Source organism: Trichechus manatus, unplaced genomic scaffold (assembly GCF_000243295.1).
Source record: "Trichechus manatus latirostris isolate Lorelei unplaced genomic scaffold, TriManLat1.0 scaffold00267, whole genome shotgun sequence".
Classification (NCBI taxonomy): Eukaryota; Metazoa; Chordata; class Mammalia; order Sirenia; family Trichechidae; genus Trichechus; species Trichechus manatus.
The window spans coordinates 435,707-456,708 of NW_004444203.1; the positions used below are offsets into that span (position 1 = coordinate 435,707).

The 21,002-nt window shown below is 36.9% G+C and overlaps 1 protein-coding gene across 1 annotated transcript in view; it reads left to right on the forward strand.

The window, feature by feature from the left end:
• Positions 1 to 1,701, forward strand: part of VEGFC (vascular endothelial growth factor C) — a 141,609-nt gene extending 139,908 nt beyond the window's left edge. Inside the window, exon 7 of the mRNA XM_004389904.2 lies at positions 1,193 to 1,701. Coding sequence (XP_004389961.1) covers positions 1,193 to 1,307 — 115 coding nt within the window. The 3' untranslated portion in view covers positions 1,308 to 1,701. The remainder of the gene's footprint in view (positions 1 to 1,192) is intronic.
• Positions 1,702 to 21,002: the final 19,301 nt, after the last annotated feature.

The following is a 21,002-nucleotide window of genomic DNA, read 5'->3' on the forward strand; positions in this document are numbered from 1 at the left end:
TTTTTTATTAGTATCTGTTTTAAAATTGTGGTGGATAGAGTATATGTTCTTTGGTTGACTGCTTTCAATATCCATTTTTATTGATCATTGACAAATTTATTCCTGTTTAGGTCTTATAACCATGCATTTGTATTTAGAAGTAAAGTTTTTCATTTTATAAGAATATTTAGCAGTTTAACTAAGGATACACTTTCTTTTTTAGGGCATAAGACACAGAATTTTAAAACCGAATTTTTCATTGTGTTTTGTAATGCCCTGTCGACTTCCACATGTCAGGTCATCTTGCATTTTCCCCTGCACACCCATCCTCACATGTTAGGCATACTTGTGCTCCAGAAGGTCTTCAAAGATAGCTCCGATCCATTGGAGCAACATGGCTGCGGACACTATTGACAGATTGGTAATTTGTCCTTTCACCACTGCTAGAAACTGTGAGGACTTACTGGGGGGCACCACTGGTGAGTAGTTTCCATCTCTGCCCCTCCCCCTAGGCCACATCTGTTTCACATGGAGCCCTGGTGCAGAAGGGAGAGTTGGCCACCATCCTGCAGCCAGCTGCCTAGTAAAGAGACAAGACTGAGGGTGGAGCTATTCACTGAGCACCACCGAAAAAAACAAAACAAACCCATTGCTGTCGAGTCGATTCTGATTCATAGCCACCCCATAGGACAGAGTAGAACTGTCCCACCAGGTTTCCAAGGAGCGCTGGTGAATTCAAGCTGGTAACCTTTTGGTTAGCAGCCAAATGCTTGAGCAGTATGCCACCAGAGGTGTGTTTAATCGTCTGGAAGTCTGGGTTCCACACAGCTCCTAGACCCTTGTGAATTCTGCCATGCTTATGTGATCACAGGAAATCAGCAGGCCTTAAATATTCACTTTCATAATTTCTGTTTTATGTTACTTTCATCCAGGAAGCAGGGAGCACTTCAAGAGAACTAATGCTTACAACATCCTGTTTTTCCATTTGTTATATCAGGAAGCCAAACTTTTTTTTTAGGCTTTTCCGTTGCTCTTAAACTTTGTAATTCTATACAGAAACTTTAAAAGTTTCTAAAACTAAGAACAACTTTATGATAAAATGAGTAATTTTGTTCTAGTTTGACATTTAGAAGAACACAGAAGTATATTTATAGCAAAATGAATTAATTGCCTTGGCCTTTAAATGAAAATGTCTTCCTCTTTTTTGTTCTAGTTGTTACAGAAGGCCCTGTCCAGACCGACTGAAGCATTGTGAGCCAGGATATTCATTTAGTGAAGAAGTATGTCGCTGTGTTCCTTCATACTGGAAAAGGCCACATATGAACTAAGATAGTATTATTTTTCACTTCATCATTTTCTATCTTGGAAAACTGTGTTGCCATATTAGAACTGTCTGTGAAGACAGAGACCTTTGGGAGACCATCGTAACAGATAGAAAACCTGTGTTTTCTGAACCATGTGGATAACTTTACAGAAATGGACTGGAGCTCGTCTGCAAAAGACCTCTGTTAAGACTGGTTTTGGCCAATGACCAAACAGCCGAGGTTTTTCTCTCATGTTTAAAAAAAATAATAATTAATGACTATATAATTTATTTCCACTAAAAATATTGTTCCTGCATTCATTTTTATAGCAATAACAATTGGTAAAGCTCACTGTGATTAATATTTTTATAGCATACAAAATATGTCTAAAATAAAATGAAAATTGTATTATAAGCTGGTAATTTCAGTCCATTACCATCTTACACGATAAAGAAAACCTGATATCATGAAAACATTGATCTTCCCCCTCTTTTTCTTTTTCCCTAACCAGATGCTAGGTTTGAATTGCTGTGAAAAAAATGTGATCCTATAAAAAGAAGTTTCAGAGGGTCAACAATATGCTATTGTATTTTGTTTAAATTCATCCCTTAAAATATTTAATGATTATAAACATTTTAGCACATGATACTCTTGAATTTATAACAAATTAAACGATAGAGAACATATCTTGTAAGATAATCTGCTTAGCAGGTTGTAAGTTATTTAGTGCACTGGAAACATTCCAACTCAGAACTTAATATAAAGTCCTTCAGTATATATTAAAATGGCTTTAAAATATTTTACACAAAAAGAATCTTTTCCAAATATTTAACCTCTGACTAGCGCAAATACTTATTCTGAACTGAAGTGCTCCTACTCAGCACATTGAAGTGCTCCTACTCAGCACATTGAAAATAACCTGGAGAGACAATTTAAACAGTCATATAGATTAAAAAGGAAATGTTTCAGTCACACACTGAAGTACTTGTTTCGTTCCTAATGGGCATCACACTAAAATACTTTTCTCTGGGAGGAAATTATTGTGTCTGCTTAAATACTATCAAGGTAAAAAAAAATTCTTTTGAAGTTTGGAAATGTAACCAAAAACATACTTTTAAATGGTGACTAATACAATGCAAAGTATTAGTGTCTACATGCTTTGCTATAAAATATTTTTTTATAAAATATTTCATTAAAAGGTTGATGCCCTAAAAAATATCCTCAGTGTTTTGAATCCTGACTTTTAAAACAGGTTTTACATTGTTTACTGAACCCTAGTTATGTGTTCTGTACAACATCAAAATCTAATAGTTCATGAAGTAGGGTTTTTCATGTATTGAGGAAGAAAACAGGCAGTCTTTTGAATTTTCTCATTGTACGTTTATGGGCCATGTTCTTCCTCCTTGTTAATTATGGCTCTGAAGACGTTCAGCAAAAAATATATGTATTGTGCATTCTATGTCTGGGTAATTTTCAAACTTGAGAACAGGGAAATAAGCAAATTTGTTAACAGTTGCAGTTTTCTTAAAACATCTCTGAAAGAACAAGTTCAGGAGTGATTATGGAAGGAAGAATGGAATCAAAATAAACTCCTTCCATCTAATAGAAGGGCATAGACTTTCATCCATAAAATGTCATCATCTATGAAATGCAGCTGAGACATAACTAAATAATTTTCATCCCATTTGAGCCAACAATGAAAGCACACAGACTTTAATCTGTTATTTGTGATCTGGTCAATTATTCTTTAGTTTCATAAAAATTATATATATTAATTTTTTACTAATCTGAAAAAAATCTATTCTGAGCTCCAGATGAGCCCCCTGAGGCCACGTAAAGAATATTAGAACCTGATACAATAAATGTTATATGTTATCAGCTTAAAAAGCCATCTAAACTGTGTGCTGACAATTAGTTTCTCAGAATATATGGATAAGCCAAAAACATCACTAGACCAAAAATTAAAGTCTGAAGCATGCCAGAAAAAATAACGTTCAGATTTGCCCCTGAAGATGTAATAATTTTGATCAAAGGCAAGAATAGCATGGATAAACACAACACATTGCCAGAGATACTTGCAAGCAATTTTATGTGAACCCTAAAAATCCTACAGCACTCCATTATAATGAATAAGATTTTTGGATGCCAATGAAAAAAGTGGACTAAAGAAATAGCCAAGCAATTATTTAGAATATTAAGCAATGTGATTCTGCAAAGAAGAGTTTCAAAATACAGCGAGAATGTTGATAAGCCCTGCAGAAAAGTCCCAAGATACCAATCCAGTCAATCTAAAGGATAAAGGTGAGAACATTCTGGAAGCCTACAGCAGCAGTTCATATTTCCAAGTCTTAGAAAGGTTATAAACAGCACTTTATGTCCAGAAACCCAATACTGCATACTCCATCTAGAGGACTCAAGACAAACATGTTTGGTAAATAGCTGTATAAGACTTACCTTCCAGATTTTTTTTTTTTAATATGGAGGTTTGACAGTTGGTAACTGATTGAATGAAACAGATTTCTCTATTAGAGGTTCAGAAAATGACCAGAAGTTTGAGAGGTGAATATAAGACATTCACCGGCATACCCCAAATGCACTTCTGTAAGGGAAGGAGCAAGGAATGGCCATGCGCTGTAGGCCTTCTTCAGGGATATCCTGCTCCATAGGCGTTTCACTCCAAGGTGAGAGAGGAGAAGCAGACAACAGGTGAGAGAGTTCATATTACCTTAATTGTTTTAGCAGATCGCCGAAGTTTATGAAATTCGTCACGTGGTTAATAAGTTCCCATGTTCACCTGATTAGGAAGTATGCGTACAAAGAGCTGAACAAAGGTCTCTTGGCCCATGTTTTACCTACGTTACTAAGCTATCCCCCAAGATCTGAGCTTTCATCATCAGCTTTTTCAAAGAATACTCTTCAGGAGCTTTACCTTTTGTACTGGAAATGAGAATGACGTAAAGCTAGTATTTCACTTTGCTACTGTGGAAGAGGGAACATTGATAGGTCTGATTTTTATGTAGTAGATGAATTCGAGAAAGTGCTGAATAAATCTAATTATTGTACCCTAAAAATGAGTATCGTACACACAGAGAACTATTTAAATGAAGTCTGTGAAGCAGATCTTTGTTAAGGAATTTTACTGCATGTCTTTATTGGTTCGTGTGTTTGAATTTTTGGTATATTGCATAATTTTTTAAGTTAATTATCTGTTAACTTGTGGAAGCGTATGAAAGATTTTTGTTTGTTTTATATATACCAATGTTTGACTGTTTATTTTTCTTCATTCCATAGCTAACAGCTCATTGCTTAAAAAGTGTATTTTATTAGAAGGAAGCCTGGATTGGGAATTATGAGCCAGATTTTTAATCCTGATTTTTCTGCTTTATTCCTGAGCATCACTGAAATACTCTTGAGTCCTAGCTTCTTACTCTGTGAAAGGAGGGAATTGGATTAAAATTATGTGTGAGGTTCCACCTCTAAAGTTACAAAGTTTGTACTATACTACATACAGGGGGAAGTCTAAACCAGAAAATTTTAAAGAACTCTGGGGAGACACCATGCTTGAGATTAATAAATAAGAAATACTTCTTTTAAAAATGTTTAAGAAATTATAAATGAAAAATCTATCTCCCTTTTGTATTCCAGTTTTACTACTTAAATCCCAGCTAATTTAGATAACTCAAAACATCATTCTTCCAGACTTCTTCATATAAAAGGTGGTCACACATAGGGACTTTGGAAAATTTCTTTGAACTATTAGAAAAAGTAAATATTTTGAAAAAAACAAAACCATGAAACTTTCACAAGATAGCAAAAGAATAAGAGTTCTCACCCATTGCTTCCAAGCCTCAATGAGATGTGCAAATATTGCATTTAATTTTAGGCAAAGTATTTGAAGCAGAGTTTGACTTGTGATGTTATCCTGATAGGATTTGATTAGGAATTGGGCCTGCTTCACTGGGATCTGATCTACATATTGAAATTATAGAGGTCAAAATGCTCAGATGCTGCCCATGGACTGGCATATCAGGGTGGACTATATTTCAGGCTTGATGAGATGTCACCATACACAGCAGTAGGGATTACTATTTTTTTTTTAATTGTGCTTTAGATGAAGCTTTACAGAGCAAATTACTTTCTCATTAAACAATTAAGACACATATTGTTTTGTGACATTGGTTGTCAATCCCAAGACATGTCAACACTCTCCCCTTATTGATCTTGAGTGCCCCCTTACCAGCTTCCCTGTCCCCTCTTGTCTTCTGGTCCTTGCCCCTGGGCTGGTGTGCTCATTTAGTCATGTTTTGTTTTATGGGCCTGTTTAATGTTTGGCTGAATGGTGAACCTCAGGAGTGACTTCAGTACTGAGTTTAAAGGGTGTCTGGAGGCTATACTCTTGGGGTTTTTCCAGTCTCTGTCAGACCAGTAAGTCTGGTCTTTGTTTTTTTTTTTTTGGTTTGTGTTTGTGAGTTAAAATTTTGTTCTACACTTTTCTCCAGCTTTGTCCAGGACCCTCTATTGTGATCCCTGTCAGAACAGTCAGTGGTGGGAGCCAGTTACCATCTAGTTGGGCTGGAGTCAGTCTGGTGGAGGCTGTGGTAGCTGTGGTCCATGAGCAGGGATAACTTTTGATTTGAAAGAAATGACTGTGAGAGACCTTTAAAAACTACTTTTTAAAATCCACTAAATTATGAGTGTCTGGATAAGAAAGAATTCTAAAATGTCCAAACAGAAATATATAATCTTACTTTTACAAGGAGGAAAAAAATAATCAACACACTACTTTAAATGACTTTATAAGAAACAGTATTTTTGGTGTGTTATTAAAGCCATGGTGGTGCAATGGTTGAGAGCTACGGCTGCTAACCAAAAAGTCAGCAGTTCGAATCCACCAGGCACTCCTTTGAAACCCTATGAGGCAGCTCTCCGCTGTCCTGTGGGGTCACTATGAGTCGCAATCAACTCGATGGCAATGGGTTTGGCTTGGTTTCTGGTGTTAAAGCTGTGGAATGTTCATCATCTCAATCGAGCTGCATATCTTAGTCTTTTCAAAAATTATTTTTCTTTATATTCCAATGTAGATATTTGGATCCAGTACAAATTCTTTATTGGGAATATTACTATACCTTCAATAATGTAACATGTAGCTGACATTAAAGTTTATTCAGTTTGAAAAGAACCCCTTTCTTCAGTGTGAGTGACAGATCTTTAAATACTTGCCATAGAGACTTCACAGAGCCCTTCCTAATCTAACAAATGGATCCTCTAGTAAGCTCAGTTCTTCACACTTCATATTTCCTTTCTATGGCAGTTCCCCTCCCCCGCAAGGCACTGCTTCCCCTCTGTCTCCTACTCATCTTAAACAATAGCTTCTCACCCCTGTTTATTTCTCTCCTTACTCCCATGCTCTGATGTCTCTATACCACAATGTTTTCGGCAACCATTGCTCAATGATACGCTATCACAGGAAGGAGAAAGGACACCAGGAATCAGACAGAATGTAGGTATTTAAGATAAAACTTTCTCAGCTTCCACTGATCCTGGCATAGACTTTGGACTGACAAACTAATATTCATTTTAAGATAGCATCTCTTAATCTTGATGATATTTTGAAGTTCATGCCTCATAGAATACTTAGAATTGAGAATCATATGATAGCACTGGGAATTGCCAATTTTAAAGAGGGAAAAAGGAAAGGAGGAAGGAAATAAATGACAGAAGAAAGCAGGAAGGAAGGACAAAAAAGAAAAAATGAGAAAGAATAAGAAATGGAAATATGAGATAAAAAGCTAGGAAACTAAGATTTTAAGGAAAGGTGAAGATGTTGCGTGATCTCTTGGGACAGGGATAGGAAGGTGTGGCAACTTATTTAAGTGCACAGGAAATATTTCTGCAGTTTGGAAACAAGAATGGCAAAAAGGTATTTAGCGAGCAATGTTTGAGTTGAATTATGGTATTGACTAGCTAACTGCAATAAATACCATGATGGTTATTTGAAAATTTCACTAGTAAAACTCTAAAGTAAAACACTAAAAGATGTTTGACATGAAATAACTTCAGTCTTTACTTGTGCACATGGACAATTTAAATGCCACATCATTCATGTCGTAGTGAATTGCTTTAGAGAAAGTCACGATGGGACAAAGAATTTCCTCATATCTGGATTTAAAACACATTTTTGCATGAAATTCAGATAATGTGAGAATTTCATTGTGATTTTTTTCTAACAAGTTGTGAGACTAGTTTACCCTGAATTTGTGAAAGTAATAGACTCTGTTCTCCCCACTTCACATCTAGGTGGGAAGCCATGAATCACGATTACTTTAAGGGACACATAGGAAAGAGAAATCTTGTTTCATCCATATCATACAGGAGCCTATATCCCTGATGTGAGACCCGAGATTCTGCAAAGAACTTGTTCAGCTACTAACTGAAAGCTTGGAGGTTTGAGTCCATCCAGAGGTGTCTCAGAAGAAATGCTACATCCGGAAAGTTAGCCATTAAAAACTTTATGGACCACAGTTCTACTCTGACACATGGGGTCACCAAGAGTTGGAATCTACTCAACAGCAACTTGATTTTATATACCTGTTGCTCCAGGCAGTCTTCAGCTTCTGCTGACTCTAAGAGGTAATCCTGGTTGCAGAGTTCACTTAAACAATCCAGTTGTTCAATTGAACAATCCCATCTCCCCTCTGAGCCTGAGATAATTCCAGAAATTCAGATTAGATCTGCCTGATGGGATTCTAGTAATTATAGAGCTTGATCCCCTCATTGTCTTCAAGTATCTATAGTCCTGAACAGTTAAATATTTGACTTAGAACCACAAAGGCAATGGAGTGGCTCATTCCGTAAGAAAACACAGGACAAATGATCTCTAGTCAATGCTTTTTACACTTGTACAATGGCATTGTCACCACTCAGCTGTCAGTTTGTTACGTTATGGTGGCTTGTATGTTGCTGTGATGCTGAAAGCTATGCCACCAGTACTTCAGATACCAGCAAGGTTACCCATGGTGGACAAGCTTCAGCGGAGTTTCCAGATTACCACAGATTAGGAAGAAGGACCTGATGATCTACTTCTAAAAATATTTAAAAAAAAAAAAAAAAGATGCAGTGAAAACTTTAAGAATAGCAGCAGAACATTGTCTGATATAGTGCTGGAAGACGAGCAGGTTGGAAAGCACTCAAAATGCAACTTGGGGTAGAGTTGCCTCTTCAAAGAAGAGTCGACCTTAATAACGTGGGTGGAGTCAAGTTTTCAGGACCTTCATTTGCTGAAGTGGCACAACTTAAAATAAGAAGAAACAGCTGCAAACATCCATTAATAATTGGAAGGGGGAATGTATGAAGTGTGAATATAGGAAAATTGGAAGTCATCAAAAACCAAATGGAACACATCAAGATCAATATCCTAGGCATTAGTGAACTGAAATGGACTGGTATTGGCGATTTTGAATCTGACAGTCATATGCCCTACTATACCAGGAATGACAAACTGAAGAGGAATGGGGTCATATTCATCATCAAAAAGTACATTTCAAGATCTATACTGAAGTACAATGCTGTCAGTGATAAGATAATATCCGTACACCTACAAGGAAGACCAGTTAGTATGACTATTATTCATAAGTTTACGCACTAACACTGATGCCAAAGATTTTTACCAACTTCTGCAATATGAAATTGACCAAACATGCAATCACAATGCATTGATAATTACTGGTGATTGGAATACAAAAGTTGGAAACAAAAAAGAAGGATCGGTAGTTGGAAAATACGGCCTTGGTGATAGAAAAGACGCCAGAGATCACATGATAGAATTTTTCAAAACCAACGACTTATTCATTGCAAATACCTTTTTTTAACAACATAAATGGTGACTATACACATGAACGTCACGAGATGGAATGCTCAGGAATCAAATCAACTGCATCTGTGGAAAGAGACGTTGGAGAAGCTCAGTATCATCAGTCAGAACAAGACCTGTGACCAACTGCAGAACATACCATCAATTGCTCATATGCAAGTTCAAGTTGAAGCTGAATAGAACTATAACAAGTCCATGAGAGCCAAAGTACACCCATCAGTATATCCCACCTGAATTTAGAGACCTTCTCCAGAATACATTTGACACATTGAATAATAATGACCTAAGACCAGAAGAGTTGTGGAATGACATCAAGGACATCATACATGAGAAGAGCAAAAGGCCATTAAAAAGAGAGGCAAGAAAGAAAAGAGCAAAATGGATGTCAGAAGAGATTCTGAAACTTGCTCTTGAACATAGAGTAGCTAAAGTGAACAGAAAAAACTGTATGGATCATAACAAATTATGGATAACATTGAGAAGAATTGAAATTCCAGAACACTTAATTGTGCTCATGAGGAACCTGTATATAGGCCAAGAGGCAGTCATTCGAACAGAACAAGGGGATATTGCATGGTTTAAAATCAGAAAAGGTATGTGTCAGGGTTGTATCCTTTCACCATACTTATTCAATCTGTATGCTGAGCAAATATTCCAAGAAGCCAGACTATATGAAGAGGAATGGGGCATCAGGATTGGCGGGAGACTCATTAACAACCTGCGATATGCAGATGACACGGCCTTGCTTGCTGAAAGTGAAGAGGACTTGAATCGCTTACTGATGAAGATCAAAGACTGCAGCCTTCAGTATGGATTACATCTCAACATAAAAAAAAAAAATCATAAATCTTCACAACTGAACCAATAAGCAACATCATGATAAACAGAGAAAAGATTGAAGTTGTCAAGAATTTTATTTTACCTGGACAATAAACCTCCATGGAAGCAGCAGTCATTAAATCAAATGATGTATTGCATTGGGCTAATCTGCTGCAACAAACTTCTTTAAAGTGTTAAACATTAAATATGCCACTTTAAGGACTAAGGTACGCCTGACCCAAGCCACAGTGTATATTCATCACCTCATATGCATGCGTAAGCAGGGCAATGACTAAGGAAGAATGAAGAAGAATTGATGCCGTTGAATTACCATGTTGGCGAAGAATTTTTTTGTTGTTGTTTATTGTAGTTTAAGTGAAAGTTTACATTTCAGGTTAGTCTCTTATACAAAAATTTATACATTCATTGTTATGTGACTAATTGCTCTCACTCTACTGTGACAGCACACTCCTCCTTTCCACCCCTGATTTCCCATGTCCATTCAACCAGCTCCTAACCCTCTCTGCCTTCTCATCTCACCTTTGGACAGATGCTGCCCATTTAGTCTCATCTATCCACTTGAGCTAAGAAGCACACTCTTCACAAGTATCATTTTATGTCCCACAGTCCAGTCCAATCTTTGTCTGAAGAGTTGGCCTCGGAAACTGTTTTAGTTCTGGGCTGATAGAGAATCTGGGGACCACACTTTCTGGGGTTCCTCTAGTCTCAGTCAGACCATTAAGTCTGGTCTTTTTTCTAGAATTTGAGTTCTGCACCCCACCTTTCTCCTCCTCCATCAGGGACTCTTTGTTGTGTTCCCTGTCAGGGCGGTCATTGGTGGTAGTCGGGCACCATCTAGTTCTTCTAGTCTCAGGCTGATTGGCAAAGAGTATTGAATGTACCATGGACTGCCAGAAGGACAAACAAACCTGTCTTGGAAGAAGTACAGCCAGAATGCTCCTTAGAAGCGAGGCTGATGAGACTTCATCACATACTGTGGACATTTTATCAGGAGGGACCAGTCCTTGGAGAAGGACAAGATGCTTGGTAAAGTAGAGGGTCAGTGAAAAAGAGGAAGACCCTCAGTGGACATGGACTGACACAGTGGCTGCAACAATGGTCTCAAACATAGCAGTGATTGTGAGGATGGCGCAAGACTGGGCAGTGTTTTGTTCTGTTGTACATAGGGTCACTATGAGTTGGAACTGCTTAACAACACTTAACAATAACAACAATGGCATTCAAGGTGCATTCCACAAAGTCCTACACTGGGCACCAGACCTCTATTCCTGCTTCAAACAGAGCAGACCTTCTTTTATCTGTTTTATATAAAGATATTGGAAAAATAATTTTATTTAAAAAATGACATTTTGCTACTTTTTTTCTAAATTACTGCTCTATAACATTAGATGACTTATTAGATCTACCTTATTAGATCACTTTTAAAAGTGTCTTGTTTACTTCAAAAGCCATCATCTCTAAGGTGCAACTGTGGCCTGTAGTTGTGCTAAAATCCTGTAGCCTAAAGCCCTTCCCTTTTGCCAGGGAGCCAAGACACTACTGACACCAAGCAAGGCCACTATGCTGTCTGCCGCAGAGGGAAGGGCTCTTATCCACCCCCCCTCCATGAAAAGTGCCCCCAGATACTACCTAGAACAGGAAATTTAGAGGAAAATCTCTGTAGACTCTAGCTTTTTGAAAAATTTTCCTCCGTTCTCCAAAGCACAAATGTAACTCAGTATGAGCTGGGCTGCAGCATCCCCTGAGTGACTGGATTTATAATTAACCCCTCCCCTTCAGCCCCAAGGCGTTATTCCTGGGCCAAATGTACATGCCTTGATTCTTTCTTCCTTACGTAGAGTAGTTTCACCAAGGACTTTGAATCCACATTCAAATAGATGCTCCTGCCCATCCAACATGCCTAGGTTTGTCAAAAGGCCAATGTGAATTCAGCTCATTTTGAAACACACTTTGCCCCTCTTTATGTGTAAACACTAATTGGCAGGAAAGAGTCAGATATGAATCATATGTTATGAGACCAAGGAGAGTACAAAATACCTGAATAGGGCTGGGTGCTGGGATTAGAGTGAAGTAAACAAAAAGTTGATCTGCAGAGAAAATAAATTACATTTGAGTTATACCTGAAACTCCGCCTGAGGAAGTAGGCTGAAAAAGAACGTAACTGAACTGAAGATTTAAAAATCAGAATTAAAAAATACGAACTTATGTGCCAAAATAAACTGGATTTTGCCTCCAACTTGGTACTTAAAATTATCTCCCTTTACCTCCAGATTTTTCACATTGTAATGAGCTTATTTTGAACTCTAAACAACTGCATAATTCTTTCATATGTTATGAATATAGAGTTATTAAATTAGCAGAAATCTGTAGATAACTGTGACAATCTACAACTGATTTTGCAAACAAAAGATACAAGATGATGACCCTACTTAGCATTTAGATTCTATAGGTGATCAAGAATCGAAGCCACAGTTGCAAGGTTATTGGTTTCAAAGAGAAATTCTTTACTTCCTTGGTTGCTGGTTACAAAATTGACAAATATTAATGTTTAGAACAATCCCTGACCTATAAAAAGTCCTTAATAAGTGATATCTATAAATTTTGGTAGTTTCAAATGCTAAATCCTTGTTCTAACGAGAATTAAAGTGTCCAGAAATTCAGCCTTATCTACAAATAACAGCATATATGAAGTTCTGAGAGAGCAAAAACTTGAGAAAATGTTTGTATTCAGCCAAGTACTAAATTTTAGAATCTGCATCTATCACCACCTGTAATGATAAAAAACAATTTTGTAATGCATTTTCAATTCAGTCATGTTGTTATGGTTAGTTGCCATAGAGTCTGTTCTAACTCATGGCAACCTCATGTATAAACAGAATGAAACACTGCCTGGTCCTGCATCATCTTCATGATTGCTGTTATGCTTGAGTTCATTATTGTGGCCACTGTGTATTCTGAGTGCCTTTCAACCCGGGAGCTCATTTCCCCTATACCAGGCAATATTCTGTTGTGATCCATATGTTTTTCACTGACTAATTTTTAGAAGTATATCTCCAAGCCTTTCTTCCTAGTCTTAGTCTGGAAGTTCTACTGAAACCTGTCCACTACAGGTGACCCTGACAGTACTTCAAATACCAGTGGTATATCTTCCAACATCATAGCAACCCATAAGCCACTACAGTATGACAAACTGACAAACAAGCATTGGAACTCAATCATACAGCTTGTCACATTAGGTCATGATACTTCGTACTTTAAATATATCATTCCCAACTCTTCTCCCCTTAATATGTAAAAAGACTCAGAGAGACTGGAGTCTAACTATGAAATATAAAGATAAATATACCAAGAATGAGGGGCAATTTTAACTTAATAAAAAATGTTTAAATTAAAGAAAAAAGGAAGGGAGGGAGGGAAGCAAGGAAGAAAGAGAAAGAAGGAAAGAAGGGGAAGGGAAGGCAAAGGAAAGAAGAATGAGAGAAAGAAATAAAAAAGGAAGTCAAAGAGAAAGGAAAAAGGAAACGTGAAAATATTAATACTTTCAAGTTGGAAATAAAATTTGTATTCAAATTTCTACTTAAAAATTTCTCATATTGTTTTGATAAGAATTTTCTTCAGTTTTAATAGTGTGCACTTTATTCATAAACCTTAGAAATTCAGTATAAATCAGCACTTTTCAAACATGGCCTATGAGAAAATTCTTAGTGCATTTTTTAAGGCAACATGGTCTGGAAAATGTCACTGAGCAATCTAGGGTTCCTGCATGTCAAACAGAACAAAGGGGGCAACACTGTGTCCTTAATACATAACTTGCTTATAAGATTAGATGTAACTATTAAACAGCTATTGGAAAAAATACAGTAACTCAGAAGTAGCTATGCAGAGAATTCTCATCCTTTTCTAGCATATTCGAATTTCATTTTTTTACACTTTCCTTCCTTAAAGGAAAATACATTTATAGAGACCTACTGAAATCCAGGGTACCTTTTCTAAAGGATGAACAACAGCAGGCTCAGTCAATGAGATTCAAAGCATAGTTTGTTGAAAAGGGTTAAAGGTTAAAGTGTAGAATTATGAGAGCTTGGAGGAGGGGAGGTAATGATGTAAAAATAAAATGAAAAATCTCCACATCAAAGCATACACATGTATATAATTTTAAAATACTAATAGACAACTTGAAAGTAAAACAGGACTCTAATATTAATAAAAAATAGAGATTGTCCTTCATTTGTTAAAGATGCTATGAAAACCTGAATGTTATCAACAAGATTCCACTTTCAGGTTATACTTTCTTTATACTGTACATGTATAATACTTTTCTATAATGACTTGCTCTGCTCACACTAGGGACATGATCTGGTCTTGAAATAAAACACTTATTCACATAAATTTTGATTTAGACAATCACTAAAACTGTGCAGACTGTAGTTCAATGTTTGAAGGTGACTGATCTCCCAAATTATAAGAAATCTTATCATTTTGGAAAAATACCTGCATGTAGGAATAGCAGCATTTTAATATGTTTACATAATTCCCAAACAATCGATTACACATGTGTTATTTTGTCAACATGGAAAGTAAAAAAGAATGAATTGACTAAAGTCACTTGTTCTAATGGAAATTCATTTGGTGTGGTAGGAAGAGTATAGTTTGAATCCTGACTCTCCTCAATAGCTGTAGGACAGCTTAAGCTCTCTAAGCCTGAATTCCTTAATCTACATTGACATCAATGTTGTTATAAAGATTCACTGCAACAGCATATATAAAGGCCACAAGAGAAGGTTTTGCATTTGAAAGATGCTCAATAAATATTTAGTAAATATCCCATTCACTGTGTGAGTGAGTGGGATATTTACTAGATATTTATTGAACTTACACACGTATTACTAAATATGTGTGTATTTTTAATATTTCAGTTATTTTGTAAGTAAGCCTATCAAAAACTAATAACCTATTTTATTTTTCCCATATCTATTTATTCCTTTGCAAAAATATTGGCTCAATTAGTCAAAGATCACATAATCTTTCTTTTCCTTTTAAAACCAGTCTCTTCTTGCTTTAGGTAGGTAAGAAAGAGAGAGGAGAACAGAAAGAAAGAGAAAGAGGGAAGATAGAAGGAAGAAAAAAATCACAAATTCTAGATTTTGAGCAACAAATTTTATTTTTCAGGATAAAATAGACAAGACTACAAAAATAACATCAAATAAGAATTCATTCAGAAGTGTTCTGGCCAAGATGGCAGACTTGTCAAATGCAACATGCCATCTCTCTGCATCAAAGACCCCAAAACTAAGTAAATCAGATACAGATGACAATCCTGGAACCCTGAGCATCAAATGAAGAGAAAAAGAACTAGATCAGATACCAAATGGAAGAAGAAATTGACTGAAAACTGCAAATAAGAAAAGACAGAGCAGAGATGGTTAGCCAACTGGCCCAGAAAAACAGAGCCATATTGAGACAAAGACAACAGCAATCCCAGGTAAGGAACACAGGAGGCAACTTCAGGAACGCCCATCAGGACATAGGGAAACTGAGAAGACACACCCAAAGTGAAATAAGGTGAACAGTGGCACAAATCCCCCCATCCCTTCAGCACAGACCAGTGAGGACCATGGTATGAGCACCATCCCTTTTATTTCCTTTTTTTCTCCCCCTTCCACCCCGACTTAGCCACTACCATAACTTTCCTGCCTACCTGAGTAAGCTGAGCACTGGCAAGCAGCTCTGGTGCAGCTTTGGCTGCTGCCTCGCCTTTCCTGCCCACCCAACTGAGCAGGGTGCCAGCAAGCAGCTCCAGTGCCACATTGGCCATTGCCCTGACTTTCATGCCTACCCAAGTAGCAGTGTACCATCAGGCAGCTCCAGCACCAATTCAACCATCACCCCAATTTTCACACCTGCCCAAGTTCGTGCACAAGATAGCTCATCTGTCACCCACCTCCTCCACATTAGATGAGTGCCAACAACCATGTGTCCACGTAGTCATGAGTCAATCACCCACATCCCTCTCCTCCCTGACCTGGCAAGTGGAGGTAACCCTGCATTCCTACACCCAGCCACTCACGCGACAGCCCGTGGTCCAGTGGCACATTCTATGCCCTCCAGATACTTGTGCTGGAAGTCCAAGGATCGGTGGCTGACCCTCCCCTGCATCACAATTTAGGCACAGGGGCACTCCCTCCAACCAGGCACCTGTGGACTGGCAGTGTCTCCCCCACCTCGCCTCCACATAGCCCTCCCACATAACTGGAGGGCTGTGTCCTCTCCAACCACGACAGCCCAGCCTGGCCTGCCCTGGACCATTGGTGAGATTTTCTGTGCTACCCACCCAGTGACTGACAACCCGGGCTCCCTCACCCAGAACATCTAGCAACCAACAGTGCATACACACAACACCCAAGCTAGTGACCAGTGACTATGCTGCCTGCACCCACTCCCAGCTGACTGGCAGGACAGACACAACATCTCACTAGAAACACTAGCTACATCCTCAGCTGCCCAGCAAGATCAGCAGAGAACTGCACTTACACATGCAATCGCTGCCCCACCTACCCAGAGAGGAGATAAGTGCACCAGTGCTGCCAGAGTAGCGACTACAGTAGCACGCAAGCCCCACCTACTCAGATATATAAAAACAAAACAGAGCAAAAAACCATAATGCAGCAAGCAGTCATTCAATAAATATAATAGCACCTTGATGCCTCGGAGACAACAGACAATATCAAATCACAGGTCAAGATGGCTCTAGTAAGTGAACAAAACAAAGAGCCAGAAAACCTTCTGGAGGAGGAAACAGTAATGGAACTACCTGAAAATGAATTCAAAAGACTAATATATAAAGTTCTCTGAGACAACAAAGAAAACACACGTAAAACCAAGGAAAACACAGACAAAACAATAGAAGAATTCAGGAAAACAATACAAGAACAAAATGACAAAATAGACAATTAGAAACCATACAAAAACACCAACTAGAAATCCAAAAGTTTAACAATAAATTTTCAGAAATAGACAACTTAATAGAAGGATATAGAAGCAGAATTGAATTATTTGAAGACAAACTCTGTGAAATGGAGGACAAATCCCTTGACACCAATTTGTTGGAGGAAAAATCAGAAAAAAGAATGAAGAAAAATGAAGAAAGCCTAAGAATTATGTGACATGCTATCAAAAGGAAAAATATGCATGTGATCGAAGTTCCAGAGGAAGGCAATGGAAAACAGAGAGATTGTTGAAGAATTACTGAAAGAAAATTTCCCTTAAATCATGAAAGATGAGAAACTCTCTATCCAAGAAGCTCAGCAAACCCCTTACAGGATAGACTACAAAAGAGTCACCAAGACATATCATAATCAAATTTGCCAAAACCAAATACAAAAGAAAAATCCTGAGAGTAGCTCGGGAAAAACGAAAAGTCACCTACAGAGGGAAAACAATAAAACTAAGCTGTTATTACTCAGCAGAAACCATGCAGACAGGAAGGCAATGGGATGACATATATAAAAACTTGAAAGAAAAAAAGTGCCAACCACGAATTATATATCCAGCAAAACTGTCTCTCAAATATAATGGTGAAGTGAGGACATTTACAGATAAACAGAATTTAAGGAAATTTGTAAAAACTGCAAGAAACCTGCACGAAATATTAAAGGGAGTTCTTCAGATACAGAACAAACAACATCAGACAACAACCTGAGATTAGGACACAGGTCAGCACTAACCATATATCAACCCAGATTTTAAAAATTCTCAAAATTAAAATAAAGCTAAAAGACTGAAAACAGGAAACCAGAGATGTCAATCTGTAAATGACAACAATGTCAAAACAAAAAGGGGGAATTAATGGTATAGTTGTAGAACTTTCCTATGGAGAGAAAATCAAGGCAATATCAAGAAATTAAAGACTGTTTTAAACTTAGCAAGATAAAAGGAAAATTTTAAGGTAACCACAAAAAAAATTAACAAACCTACACATCAAAATAAAAAAGAAGAAAAACATAAAGCCTCAGTATTCACAAAATCAACAACAATGAAAGAAATGAAAAGAAGGTCCACAAGCAAAAGAAATCAGTGCAGAAAATTAAATGGAACAAAGAAATTTTCAACACCACACACACACACACACCCCACAACAAAAAGACAGCAGTAAACACAAACCTATTGATAATCATACTGAACATAAATGGCTTAAATGTACCAGTAGAGGCAGAAGGTGGCAGAATGTATTTAAAAAAATAACCTATCAATATACTGTTTACAAAAGACACACCTTAGACAAAAAGACATTAGTAAACTAAAACTCTAGGATGGAAAAAATATATCAAGCAAACAATAACCAAAAAAACAGCAGGATTGGCAATATTAATCTCTGATAAATAGACTTTAAGGTAAAATCTGCCATAAAAGATAAGGAAGGACATTATATAATGATTAAAGTGTCAATCCACCAAGAGGACATAACCTTAATAAATGTATACACACTCAATGATAGGGCATCAAAATACTTAAACTCTATCAGCATTGAAAAGAGAAATGGCCAGTTTCACAATAATAGTAGGAGCCTTCAGCACACCACTTTTGGTGAAGGACAGAACAACTAGAAAGAAACACAGTAAAGGTACAGAAGATCCAATTGCCACAATCAACCAACTTGACCTCATAGACATATACAGAACACCCCACCCAATAGCAGCAGAGTATACATACTTTTCCAGTACACATGGATCATTCTCCACAATAGACCACATTTTAGGCCACAAAGCAAAACGTAATAAAATCCAAAACATCAAAATAATACAAAGTTTTCTCTGATTACAAAACTATAAAAGTCGAAATCAATAACAGGAAGAGCAAGGGAAAAAACTGAAATACATGGAAACTGAATTATACCTTACTTAAAAACCAATGAGTAGTAGAAAAACTCAAAGATGAATTTTAAAAATCCTTAGAATCAAATGAGAATGAAAACATGTCTTACTAAACCTTTGAGACACAGCCAAAGCAGTGCTCAAAGGCCAATTTATAGCAATAAATGCACACATAAAAAAAGAAGAAAGGGCCAAAATCAAAACATTAATCCTACAATTCAAACAAATAGAAAGAGAGCAGCAAGAGAAATCCACAGTCATAGGTAGAAAAGAAATAAAGATTAAAGCAGAAATAAACAAAATAGAGAACAGAAAAAGCAATAGAAAGAATCAACAAGACAAAAAGCTGGTTCTTTAAAAGAGTCAACAAAATTAACAAACCACTGGCCAAACTGATAAAAGAAAATCAGGAGAGGAAGCAAATAAATAGAAATGAGATGGGTGACATTACAGTAGAACCAAATGAAATAAAAAGGATCATAGCAGAATACTATGAAAAATTGTATTCCAACAAATTTGAGAACCTAGAGGAAATGGAAAAATTTCTAGAAGTACACTACCTACCTAAGCTAAGACAAACTGAGGTAGAAAAACTGAACAGACTCATAAGAAAAGAAGAGATTGAAGAGGTAAAAAAATAAAAATAAATAAAAAACCTCCCAACAACAACAAAAAGCCCTAGCCCAGATGGATTCACTGGAGAATTCTACCAAATATTCAGAGAAGAGCCCACACCAATATTACTCAAACTATTTCAGAACATAGAAAACAAAGGAATACTCCCGAATTCATTCTATAAAGCCAGCATAACCCCGATACCAAAGCCAGGCAAAGACACCACAAAAAAAAAAGGAAATTACAGATCAATATCCCTCATGAGTATAAACGCAAAAATTCTCAATAAAATTCTAGCCAATATATTTCAGCATCAGATTAAAAAAAAAACACACTGTGACCAAGTGGGATTCATACCAGGTACAAATGGATGGTTCAACATTAAAAAATCAATCAACTTGATCCAGCATATAAAGAAAACAAAAGAAAAAAATCACGTGATCATCTCAACTGACACAGAAAGGCATTTGATAAAGTCCAACACCCATTCCTGATAAAAACTCTCAGCAAAATAGGAAAAGAAGGGAAATTCCTCAACATAATAAAGGGCATTTATACAAAACCAATACTCAACATTATTCTCAATGGAGAGAGATTGAAAGTATTCCCTTTGAGAAAAGGAACCAGACAAGGATGCCATTTATCACCACTCTTATTCAACATTGTACTGGAAGTCCTAGCTAGAGGACTAAGGCAAGAAACACAAAGAGAGCATAAAAATTGATAAGGAAGAAGTAAAACTACCCCTATTTACAGGCGATAGATCCTATACATAGAAAATCCCAAAGATTCCACAAGAAAGCTACTGGTACTAGTAGACGGATTCAGCAAAGTAGCAGGATACAAGATCAACGTATAAAAATCAATTGGATTTCTCTACACCAACAAAGAGAACTTCTAAAAGAAATCAAGATAACAAAAAAAAGATAAAATACTTAGGAATAAATATAACCAGGGATGTAAAAGACCTATACACAGAAAACCACAAAACACTACTGCAAGAAACTGAAAGAGTACTACATAAATGGAAAAACATATCATGCTCACGGATAGGAAGACTCAACATTGTGAAAATGTCAATACTATCCAAAGTGATCTACAGATATAATGCAATCCTGATCCAAATTCCATAGCATTCTTTACTGAGTTGGGAAAACTAATCACCAAATTTATATGGAAAGGAAAGAGAAGCCGGATAAGTACAGCATTATTGAAGAACAAAGCAGGATGCCTTACTCTACCTGATCGTAGAAACTACTATACAGCCACAGTAGTCAAAGTAGCCTGGTATTGGTACAACGATAGACACATAGACCAATGAGCAGAATTGAGAACCCATACATAAATCCATTCACCTATGGTCAGCTGATCTTCAACAAAAGGCCAAAGATCATTAAATGGAGAAGAGACTGTCTCTTCAACAAGTGGTGCTGACAAAATTGGATGTCTATCTGTAGAAAAATGAAACAGGACCCATACCTCACATCATACATGAAAACTAACTCAAAATGAATCAAAGACCTA